Below are 12,786 nucleotides of genomic sequence, written 5' to 3' on the forward strand. Positions count from 1 at the left end.
AAAACAATAGTCTCATGTAACTTCTGGTAATGCCGCCGCTCTGGAAAGCGTTCGAGCGAATGTGTATCTCTTACACTTCGCTCTTCTGGGATAGAAATCGAGGTTCGATCTGATGTTAGTCTCTTGCCGTCTTGCATCTTCGGCAGTGAAACTTGATCTGCTCCGATACAGTGTCAGAAAATTCGGGTTGCAGTGTGGCTGGCTCTGAGGGCGCAATCTCTCCCAGCCTCGGACAGCAGATGGAAGGAGCTTGGATCTGATGGGAGTTTTCCCTCCCGTTACCCGCTGAGCTGTGCTACCTGCGGCCGCCGCCGCTAACCGGGTTGAGGCGGGCATCCTGGCTGTGAAGACGCAGGAGACAAGCTGCCGACAGCTCATTTTCTCAAATCGCTTGTAGGGGCGACGGCACCGGCATCGGATGTTTGCTCTCCCCACCCACTCTTCCCCCGGCTCTCAGTCCAGGAGAGGAGAGCTTGGTGCTAACGTCGGGATGTCTTATGCGGTATGCATCCCAGTCCAAACCGAGCCGAGGGCCCATGTGCATATATCTTCCGCGCGGTGTCTCAGGCTCCACGCTGAGCTCCTGGGTTTGAGCTGGGTCCGGATTTGCGGGGAGGGAAGGGGCGGACGGTCTGGAGGTTCTCAGGTTTGTTTTTTTTGGGGGGGGGATGGAATCTCAGTCCAGTACGTGGGGGTGGGGCAGAGATCCCGGCCGTTCACGCCGCTTCAAACTCTCTCGTCGTTTCCAACATCCCCTCCCCTCAAAACACACACACCCCCAACCCTCACTCCTTCCCTCTTTCCGTCCCACTCCCTCCTCATCTCCTCTCGCCGACTTTCCTCGCCCCGCTCGCCTCGCCTCGCCTCTCAGCCGCCAATATCCCGGCGGGCCAATCAGAGGTAGGCGCGGAAGCCCACGTGACGGCCCCGGTGTCGGGGCCGCTCCAATCAAAGGCGAGGAAATGCCTGAGAAAAAGCCGGCGCGCGCCCGGGCGGCTCATCAATAACAAGTTTCCGAGCGCGAGGGGAGAACACAGACACAGAGGCAGAGGGAGAGCGAGCTGCCAACCGTCAACCGACCGCGAGAGCGCGAGCGCCCAGCCCAGCCCGGCCAGCCCCAGATACACTGACAACCACACACACACACACACACACACACACACAGGGAGAGACGAGGGTCTACAGCCGCGGAGGAGCCTTCGCCGCAACCATCACCGCCGCTGGACACACATGTGGTGGTGCTGCTTGCTGCGTCCAGGATGCGTGATGTGCCCTGTGTAAGATGGTGGGGTCGGAGAGCCTGGGATTGAGCCGAGCTCCGCGATCCGCCGCCGCCTGTCGACATGGTGGAGTCCCACCCGCCAGGCTGGCCACCTCTTCACCCGGACCACCGCGCGGGCTTGCTGCTGGCGATGCTGACCCTGTCCATGCTCCCCGTCCAACTCTCTGCTTACCCCACCTCCCTGAGCGACTGTCAGACACCCACCGGCTGGAACTGCTCGGGTAAGGGCAATGTATGGTGCCAACCAGGATGGAGGGGACGGGGGTGAGGGAAGGGGACGGGGGAGAGGGTTTAGAGAGGGGCCGGGGGGGTGGTGCTGGTGGTGGAGAAGTCTCCTTTTAACTTCCAGTCGCCAGCACGACCCGGGCACTGATGCTGAAAGTTAGTCTGTGGTTGACTGGCTTGCTGATGGCTTCAGGTGAAGTATTGCAAAGATGTTGCAGACGAGCGTCTGGGTTTGGAAAAAGACTGCAAGCGGAGCGTTTCTACCCAGTGTTCCGAAAAGTGCACAGCATTTCTCCGCGGATGTTATCTGATCTAAGAATTTCCAACATTTTCCTTTTTTTTAACTGAATTTGATTTATTCTGGGGATTTTTATTCGGGGTAGTGGTGATTGTTCCCCCGCAGCCTCCACCTTTGCGTTGGTCATTTTATATGTGCACGCTGCTTTCCCTGCCTGTTTCTCCCCCATCCCTGAACTTAAAAAAAAATTGATTGCGGGGAGCGAAAGCCCTGGGTGCTACCCTCGAAAGCATCCAGACACCAGCCGGATTTAGCGACTGTTTCTTGCAGCAGATCTTCAGCGCCCCGCAGAAGCCGGGATGTGAGAAGGATGGAGAGCTGCATGGGGTAATGTGAGAAATAAACTGCATGTTCTAATGCAAAATAAATTGGTTCTTCACCCCCACCCCTCGTAGTTGATATTTTATGTCGCAATCCCACAAAAAAACTGGGCTGCTAGCGATTTTTGTCCGCGGGTTCAGACTTGCGATTAACCACAACTCCAGTGGCAAGATTTAGGTCATCAATATTCGTTAGAAACAGACAATGACAGCCTTTCACTTAAAAAAAGAGAGCCTTCTCTATCTTGTTGCAACTTGATCATGTCACCTCTAGAATCCTGCCCTTGCGTGGATATGTTTGTGTACGTGTGTGTGATATATTTGGGTGTAAATGAAGCATTTATTCATTAAGAATTAGACACCAAGAAGGCGATCGGATAAAGCGTGAGGGAAGAGCACCGCAGATGTGGAGTGGTGAAATTCAATTTAAAGATACAGTGGCGTGTTCAGAGGCAACTGCATTTTTTGGGCTTGAATGATGTTTCCAAACGCTGCTGTGGGATTGTCTTTCGCAACTCTTGGCCGTCACGACAAGGCTGCAAATCTGCCCAGAAAGACCTCTACCATCCAAGAGGGAGAATGCCCCCTACCCCAGCAAATACTCGGGGACAAAGTAGATGACAAACCCTTTCCAGCTTCTTATTTTATAGACCGATGCCTTCCATCTGCTAACGAAAAAGGTTGGCGTCTGATCTTCAACAGCCACCCAAGTTCTGTCAGTACTTGTCTTTTCTCTTTCTCTTTTTAATATTTCAAGGTTTTGATGACCGAGAACACGACTTGTTTCTTTGCGACATTAATGCGTGTCAGTTTGGTGGGGAGTGTTTGCGGATCGGAGAGACGATAACCTGCGACTGCCAGCTCAAGGTAAACGAACAACATCGCTGGTTCTGCTTTCTTATGGCTGCTGTTTTAATGGGGCTCCGTTTAGTCTGGGTGAACTGGGAAAGTCTACAGTCTGTCCTGCTGGGAATGTGTGCAGCGTGGACCTTGCAGAAAGTCTGGCAGATCCTTATCATGAATTGTTTCTATTTTAGTGCAGCACTGATTATGTGCCAGTGTGCGGCTCCAATGGCTATACCTACCAGAACGAGTGTTACCTGCGACAGGCTGCGTGCAAACAGCAAAGTGAAATAAAGGTGCTGGGGGAAGGATCTTGTCCCAACGGTATGCATACTATATTATGCATTATAACAACTATCATGCGCTTTTAAACTTGGTTTTTTTAATCAGTTCATAAAATAATTCAGATTATTTGGCGTGATTTTATTTGCAAGGAGTTTCTGCATGGACAGGCTGAGGCAACAGCCATGGCTCGTTATCACGTTTCAAAGCTATTATTGAAGCGTACTGAACGGAAATGGGAACTGGAAGTACACAGTATTAGGCACTTAATCACCATTCCACCCACAATGAAATACATTCGTGTTACTGAGAGGGCATTTGGACATTTGTTCTTCAGTTTAATTCTCTCATAGTGGACAATAAAAGCTGTATGCATAGATTTCAACAATAGACTACAACCAGTGTTAGAATGAAGAAAAAATCCTGTAAGAAAAATCCCTGTCATATTATTGTGCCTTCTAATTAGATCTTGTCTCTCTACAGATATGGGATCAGGTTCTGGAGATGGAGGTAAGTGCCTATCGTAAATGTATTTTTAATCTAATCATAGAATTGTTATAAACGCTACCATGTCATCTTTAGATGATGCATCTTATGACATCAAGTTATTTTCCCCTCTACAGTTTTTCTCCTTTTATTTTACTTTAGATGCTGTTTGCTTTCTGGCAACCTGCTTTAGCTGCAAGGGCTAGACAGTCTGGGCTACTCTGCAACAACAGGCAATGTTACTGCATAATAGGTGGACAGGAGTGGACCTGAATTGGGTATAGCTGAGTGACAGAGTTTTGTTTTCCTTCCCTTCATTCAATAAATGTTGAGCACTGCTGAACAAAACTGAAGCACATTCTAATGATATGCTCAATTCTGAGACTTTAACCCTCAGCCCTCGAGTTTAGAGGAGGCTGTTCTTACACTTATGCAATGTCCAGTGAAGTATACAGGTGAAACCTTGCAAAATTGACTACTTACTGAAAATAGAAAACTGAAATGTTAGTATATTCTCAATGACAGTTCGCAATATGGCGAAAATCCTGTGGCTTAATGCTATCATAGAACAATCAAGCGCGGGAGGAGGCTATACAGCCCATCGTGCCACTGTTGATTCTTTTGTAGACCTGTGCTATTTATCTCACCTCCGGAGGTTTATTCATAATTTCAAGTTTTCTGTATCTTTGTTATTATTAGTCTGAGGAGCAATGCTCCTTTTATATTACATTTTACTGCAATTAAATCTATTTATGTGTATATTCATTATTTGAATATTGGATTACACTCATCAGAAGACATTCCTCAGCCTTTGGCATTTTGGAGGTCTAAGCTCCATAGAGATCTGTGTGCTTTTCATGTATCAAAAATGAACTTTGACCATTTGAATTTTGGAGAAATATAAATACATATAAAGTTAGTAGGAACAATCAGAAATGAATCTCCAGGATCAATTATAGAAGTGCTTACAAGAAAACATCTACAAACAGATTCTGCCATTCACATTCATATTAAAGGTGAGCAAAGACTAACTCAGCCTTCTATATGAACATTTTATTTATAGTACAAGCTTTATTATTTAGTTTCTGCCATATAGGTGCCTCAGTTTATTTTCAGAAAATGTCTACTAAATATTTTTAATATTTTATTAACCTAAGAAGACTGAAGGGTGACTTGATAGAAGGATTTAAAATTATGAAAGTTTGGATAGATTAGATGGAGAATATGTCCCCACGACTCAAGTAATCCAACATAGTAGTCATAAATATAAGTTAGTCATTAGTAAATCCAAAAAGAAATTTAAAAGAAATTTATTTTCTCAAAGTGGCTAGAAAGTGGAACTTGCAATCTCTTGCAGTCATTGCGTTAAATGGCATAGTTGGATTTAAGAGGAAGACAGACAAGAGACAAAGGAACAGTAAATGATGCTGATAGATTAACAGGATGTAAGAAGACTGGAGTGAAGCAGAATGACTAGTACAGACTAGCTGGGCAGAAATATCTATTTCTAAGCTCTAAACCTGTGTGTAAAAGATGCAATTTAATATATGACATCACTTCATAGGCTGAAATTTTATTTTTACTACTAATAGCCAGACAAGCTGTAATAATGATTCTTTAGCATTCTTAAGTAGCTAGTGCATCACCATTGGTATAAATCTCAGTGGTTAACAATTTTATTGTGAATTAACTGAATGGCTAGGTATTGAAGCCCATTCCGTAGTGAGCCTGGTTCATTGTATATGAGTCAAAAGTCAAAACCATCTTGGTGGACAGAGATAACTCCCACAACATGACAAGTAGGGTCGTTTCTTGGAGTTAATTATAGCAAGTATGAACTCAATTAATATGGCAGCTTTTCACAATCACCCTGGTAAAATAGTGGCAAAATTGCTTCCTTCTGCCATTCTTTTCCATTTGTGTCTTGTATTCTTGCATCTGTGCTTTATTTATAATTACAAAATAAAGGAAGATCATCTGGCTCATCTTGGTACATCCACCTGGAATAAGGGAAGAATACATGAATTTCCCTATTACAGTATCTGTCTCTAGAATGAATATAAGATTTATTGGCCGACCAAGCTTTCCAGAAAACACCCAAATATCAATCACTGATTACATGAAGAATTTGCTACTGCTATCTGTTCTAAGTTTTCATATCACCAGTTTTCACCTAAACTGCCTTGTTTGTATACTGTTCAACGCATAGACCACTCCTAATCTACCCATTGTGTTTGATCATCCCTTTTATCAATTTGACTACAGTGGTCAGGGAGCTAATGAGAAAGTGGTAGGGATAGGGCTAGAGTCTGTCATGTTTATTGTCTTTCTGAATTGTCTTAGAAAACACAACTTTGTGGGTCTGCTTTCTGATAAACAATATTAAGCACTCACTTTTCTCCAGATTTGCAGTAGTGAAGGATGATATGGTTAGTTGAATGAATAGTGTGTGCTCGCTACAACTACTAAGCAGAGATAAAAATTGGTGATAGAAACAGTGTTGCCTTTGTATTACTGGTAGCACGATAGTTGCGTTCTTGTGTGACCTCGAGCTATAGAAAATTACGTTATAGAAAATTGCGTTACAGAGAAATCGCTATACCTGTACAGCAGAAAGTTTGCATTATCCAAACAGCGTCCACTATTCATCAATTGCGTTACAGCCAATTCGCATTAACGAAATGCATGTTAGAACATAGAGAACATAGAACAGTACAGCACAGTACAGGCCCTTCGGCCCACGATGTTGTGCCGAACTTTTACCCTAAACCTAAGGTCTATCTGACCTCCACCGCTACCTTATACTATCGTCCATATGCCTATCTAATAGCCGCTTAAATGCCCCTAGTGAGGCCAACTCCACTACCCTCTCCAGCAATGCATTCCACGCCCCTACCACTCTCTGAGTAAAGAACCTACCTCTGATGTATCCCCGATATCTACCTCCTTTCACTTTAAAACTATGTCCCCTCGTAAAAGCTACCTCCACCCTAGGAAAAAGTCTCTGGCTGTTTACTCTATCCATACCTCTGATCATTTTGTACACATCTAGCAAGTCACCTCTCATCCTTTGTCGTTTTAAAGAGAAAAGCCGTGGATCTCTCAACCTTTCCTCGTAAGACCTTCCCTCCATTCCAGGCAACATCCTGGTAAATCTCCTCTGCACCTTTTCTAACGCTTCCACATCTTTCCTGTAATGAGGTGACCAGAACTGGTGTTATAGCAGAACTACCTGTAGTATTTATTGACAAAATCTTTTACTATGCTATGCTGTCAGTAAACTTAAACAGCCTTTTTTAATGTTCTAAAGGATCAGTGGATAGGAGTTCGTTTCCTTGTGAAATGTAAATTGGCACAATAGCAGCCTGTTGATACTAGTGCCTGTGTTACTTCTGTGTCATCCTCCAAGACTGAAGGAATTCAGTTGTGTAAACATCTTTCCAAAGAAGATTGAGAGGAAGTTTACTGGACATGCTCAAAATTGAAGAGTTTTGGTAAGATAGAGAGGAAGAAATTGTTTCCAGAAGTAGATGAGTTAATAAGGAGAGGTACCAACTAAGATAATTGGTGAACCAAAAAGCGAAGGGATAGACAAAATGTTTTTTGGTAGATCAATGAGTTTGATGTGCATTGCAATGTCTGAAATGAAGCAAATCCAAAAACAGTTTTCAAAGAGGAATTGGATATATACTTAAAAGCAAAATCTGCAGAGATATGAAGGAGAAGCTTGAGAATGGAATTAATTAGGCAGCACTTGCAGGGAGCTGGCACGGACATGATAGGCCAGACTATCTCTTCTCTGATTCTAAATGGTTGAATCTCAAACAACAAAAACATGGCAATTCTAGGAATGAAAATTCATTGCATAGATGTAGGGAGATTAGTTGGTTATAGATAACTATATTCCATACAACTCACCAGTGGATTGAGTAGCTGCGCACAGTCTCAAAAAGGAACCGTTTTGGTTTACCACTTGCAGGATTAAAACACTCCATTAAACACATATTATCAAGTAACAAATACACTGAATTAATTTAATGTTTATTGCAATTTGTCATTCATTTACCTTCAAGAAAATAAACTTCGCTTTCCAAAGGTAAGAGAATACAAAATCATGTGCTTAATTCCAGGTAATGGCAAGTCAAATCTGAAGTTCAATAATTGTGGTATACAATCATAAAATAGTAACAGCACAGAAGGAGGCCATGTGGCCCATAATGTCTGTGCTGGTGTGTCTGCAAGAGCTAGCCCAAATTCCTTGCTCTGAAATTTTATTCTCCGTTGCTTATTCAATCTCTTTTTGAAAGCCACAATTGAATCTGCCCTTGCCGTGCTTTAGTAGTGCATTCTATTTTCTGATGCCTCACCACATAAATTTTTTCATCATGTCATCTCTGCTCTTTAGCCCTTCCCCTTAAATTGTTGTCTTCTGATTCTCTACCCTGTTACCTATCTACTGATGGAAACAGTTTATTTCCTTCTTCTAAGTCCAGACCCCTCATGATTGTGAAAAGTTCTGTCAGACCCCATCTTCAAAGGGATCAACGCCAACTTCTCCAAACTAATCTCACAACTGAGGTCCCTCACCCTGGAGCCATTCCTGTTAATCCTTCCTGCATCCTATTTAAAACTACCACGTCCATCTTAAAATACAGTGCCCAGAATTGAGCACCATAACTTCTTGAGCCAGAGCAGTACATTTTTTTTACAAAAGTTTCTCACTATCACCTTTGGTTTTGTACTCTTGTGTCTCTATTTATTACAGCTTAGGATTCTGTATGCCATTTTAATCACTTTCTCAATTTGCCCTTTTGCCACCAATGATTTTCGCATATATACTCCCAGGTCTCCCGTAAAATGTCATCCTTTAATTTATATTGTCTCTCATCATTCTTTCTACTAAAATATAACACTTCTTAACTTTCTACATTATATTTCTTTTTCTACAATTTTACCAGCTTCCCTGTGTCTATTGAAATCTATAACTATCCTCCTCATATTTCACAAATTTTGTTCGTTTGCAAGTAATGAAATTGTGCCCTGATCTCCCTTGCCAAAGTCACTAATATAGATCAAGAACAGCTGGGGAACCTCAGTGTATAACATTCACTAATCGGAAAAACAACTGTGCCTTGTAAACATTATAACCATACTGCCATAGACCCTTTTGTTCCAATGGGCTTCAACTTTGGAGTCAAACCTATGATATGACACTTTCCAAAAGAGCCTGTGGAAGTCCATGTAAAGCACATCACCCTCATCAGCCCCCTCCATTATTAAAAAAGTAGTGCCGTTAGTTAATCATGATTTACCTTTAACAAATTCACACTGATTTTCTTTAATTAATCCACATATCATGAAGTGATTACTAAGATTGTCCCACCATCGATGTTAAACAAACTGACCTGTAGGTGCTGAGTTGGTCTTGGCCGTTATTCTCAATAAGGACATATTGTATTTAATCGTTTAGATTCTGGAACCAATTTTCCAGTTTATATAAAATGATAGTAAGTACCTCCATAATTTTCACCCTTACATCCTGTCCAGTCCTGGCGCCTAATCAACTTTAGTAATGACTAACCTTTGTGATATCATCTGTTATTAGTTCGTTCAATTTCTCAGCTATTTATGTTGCATTAGGACTTTGGGAAAATATTATTCAATAAAGACGAATGAAAGTTACTCACTTACTACCTCAGCCAAGCCCTCTATCTCCCTGTGTTGACCCCTCTTTGCTCCTAAATCAGCCACACTCTCCTTACCATTATTTCAGCATTTATATGCCTATCAAAGACTTTTGGGTTCCCTTTTATGTTGGCTGCTAGCTTTTTTCCCTCATACTCTCTTTTTCTCTCTTCCTGTTTTAAGTGTTCTCTGACCTTTCTATAGTCAGTTTATTTCTCACTTTGTTTTACCAACCTGACATCTGTCGTATTCCTACTTTTGCTGTTTACTATTAGTTTCTATCTCTTTTGCCATCCAGGGAGATTAGGCTTTATTTGTAGCCTCTATGCTAGAACTGCGTGTTTGTGCCTGAAACCTCTGTGTTATTTTTGTTCCTTTTTTTCACTTTTAATAAACAAACCAGAGTAATACTAAAGTTGTCGTTTAGTAGAAAAAGGTCACTGACCTTATCATTCCTGCGCTGACTATGAAAGAGCTAACTAATTATTCTCATCCCTTGCAATTTTCCATTACTCTGCAAATATTTAATTTTCAAGGGTGTATATATGGTTTCCTTCTCAATCATGGTTGATTCTTATACTACCATATTTTTTAGCCTGTGCAATACAGACTATAACTTGTTACATTAAACAAAATGTTTCTACAGCTCCTTTGCTCTTTTTAAAGTCATAATCATACAGCACAGTAACAGAGCCTTGGGTCGAACTGGTCAATGCCATCCAGGTTTCCCAAATTAAACTAGTTTCATTTTAGATGTGGTGAGTGGAGCTGAGTCTCAAAAAGATCAGCCATGATCTTATTGAATGGCGGGGCAGGCTCAAGGGGCCAGATGGCCTACTCCTGCTCCTAGTTCTTATGTTCTTATGTTCATTTGTCTTCATTTTGCCCCTCGCCCTCTAAACTTTTCCTATTCATGTACCTGTCCAAATACCTTTTAAATGTTGTAACTATACCTGCATCTACCACTTCCTCTGGCATTTCATTCTATATACACATCACCCTCTGTGTGAAAAAGTTGCCCCTCAGGTCCCTTTTAAATCTTTCCCCTTTCATCTTAAACCTATGCTCTATTGTTTTGAATTCCCTACGCTAAGAAAAAGATCTTTGCTATTCACCTTATCTATGCTTCTCATGATTTTATAAACCTCTATAAGGTCACCCCTCAACTTCCTACAAACCAGGGAAAAAAGTCCGAGCCTATCAGCCTCTCCTTATACTCAAACCCTCCAGTCCTGGAACATTCTTCTAAATCTTTTCTGTACCCTGTCCAATTTAAGAATTTCCATCCCATAACAGGGTGACCAGAACTATACACAGTACTCCAAAAGTGGCTTCACCAACAACCTGTACAGCTGAAAAATGATGTCCCAACTCCTATACTCAATGCTCTGACCAATGAAGGCAAGTGTGCCAAATGCCTTCTTCACCACCTGTCTACCTATGATGCCACTTCCAAGGAACTATATGCCTAACCCCTTTAGATCCCTCTGTTCGACAACACTCCCCTGGGCCCTACCATTAATTGTGTAAGTCCTGGCCTGGTTTGTCTTACCAAAATGAAATGCCTCACATTGATCCATCTGCCATTCCTCAGCCCATTAGCTCAGCTGATCAAGATTCCGTTGTACTTGTAGATAACCACTTTCACCGTCCACTATATTACCAATTTTGGTGTCACCCGCAAATTTAACTAACCATGTTTCCTATATTCTCCAAATCATTTATATAAATTACAAACAACCGTGGACCCAGCACCGATCCTTGCGGAACACTGCCAGTCATAGTCCTCCAGTCTGAAAATGACTCTCTACTACCACCCTCTGTCTCCTACTGCCAAGCCATTTTTGTATCCAACTGGCTAGCCATCCCTGATCCCATGTGATTTAACTTTATTAAGCCGTCTTCAGCTTGAATGTCCACTGTTCTGTCCTTATCTGTCCTCTTGGTCACATCCTCAAGAAAGTCAGTCAAGCTTGAGACATGATTTCCTGTGCACAAAGCCATGCTGACTATCCCTAATCACTCCTTGCCTCTCAAAATGCATGTAAATCCAGTCTCTCAGAATCCCCTCCAACAACATACCCGCACTAACATCAGACGCATCAGGCTGTAGTTTCCTGGCTTTTCCTTGCAGCCTTCCTTTAATAATGGCACAACATTAACCACCCTCCAGTCTTCCAGCACCTCACTTGTGGCTATAGATGATACAAATATTTCTTATAGGGGCCCCACAATTTCTTCCCCAGCTTCCTGCGATATCCTGGTATACACTTGATCAGATCCCAGGATTTATCTATCTTCATGCGTTATAAGACCACCACCACCACCTCCTGTGTAATGAGGACTATTTAAAACATTACTGTTTATTTCCCCAAGTTCCCTAGCTTCCATGTCTTTCTCCACTGTAAATACTGATGCAAAATATTCATTTAGTATCTCCCCCATCTCCTGTGGTTCTACGTAGATGGCATTTGTTGACCTGTAAGGGAACCTATTCTCTCCCTGTTGCTCTTCTGCCCTTAACGTACTTGTGGAATCTTTTGGGTTTCTATCTCCTTAACCTTATCTGTCAAAGCTGTCTCATATTCCCTTTTTGCCCTCCTGATTCCCTCATAAGTATGCCTCTCCTGCCCTTGCATTCCTCAAGGGATTTATTTGACCTCAGCTCTCTGTGCCTAACACATGCATCCTTCAGTTTCTGGACCAGAGCCTGAACATCTCTAGTCATCTGGTGATCCCTACTCCTACCAGCTTTGTCCTTCCCTCTAACAGGGACTTGCTGCCTCTAAACTCTTGTTAATTAACCCTTGTTAATATTGTTAATTATCTTTAATTTGTACCCACTAGTTGCCAACCCTGCAATTGGAAACAGTCTCACCTTATTTTCCCCTCAGAATTTTGAACACCCTTATCAAAATGCCCCTATATTATCTTTGCTATAACACAATCTCAGTATCATTAGTCTTTCCCCCTTCTTCCTGGTAGCATTCTATCTGTCCATTCTGCACCCTCTCCAAGATCTTGAAAGCCTTAAAGTTCTAGAGTTTTCAAGCTAAAGTTGCCATCATTCCAGAGACCATAGAGCTGAACTCTCATTAGGGAGAGATGTTTAGCGGTGAGTTTAACCTGAGGGTCACCATACCTCGAGCAAGGGATGAAGTTGAGAAGACAGCACCTTCAGTGTAACCTCAGCCAATATGGGTATTAAATCTGCACTGTTGTTAGTACAGTGTTGCCAACCAGCTGTCCAGCCAACTGAACTAACTGACAGCATGGAAAGAAATCCTCGTGTCTCCACCAGTCAGCAAATAACCTATGTACTCTTAGATAACAAGGTGTAGAGCTGGATGAACACAGCAGGCCAA

General features: G+C 42.5%; 1 protein-coding gene across 2 annotated transcripts in view; it reads left to right on the forward strand.

The window, feature by feature from the left end:
• Positions 1 to 984: 984 nt before the first annotated feature.
• LOC109919874 (tomoregulin-2-like) overlaps positions 985 to 12,786 on the forward strand; it is an 85,307-nt gene continuing 73,505 nt past the window's right edge. Inside the window, exons 1-4 of one of the 2 annotated variants that reach the window (XM_048598823.1) lie at positions 985 to 1,503; positions 2,883 to 2,992; positions 3,163 to 3,292; positions 3,734 to 3,760. In XM_048598823.1, coding sequence (XP_048454780.1) covers positions 1,344 to 1,503; positions 2,883 to 2,992; positions 3,163 to 3,292; positions 3,734 to 3,760 — 427 coding nt within the window. In that variant the 5' untranslated portion in view covers positions 985 to 1,343. The remainder of the gene's footprint in view (positions 1,504 to 2,882; positions 2,993 to 3,162; positions 3,293 to 3,733; positions 3,761 to 12,786) is intronic. The other variant, XM_048598822.1, reaches the window with a different exon arrangement.

The sequence above is a fragment of the Rhincodon typus genome, chromosome 7, assembly GCF_021869965.1.
Source record: "Rhincodon typus isolate 14 chromosome 7, sRhiTyp1.1, whole genome shotgun sequence".
Classification (NCBI taxonomy): domain Eukaryota; kingdom Metazoa; phylum Chordata; class Chondrichthyes; order Orectolobiformes; family Rhincodontidae; genus Rhincodon; species Rhincodon typus.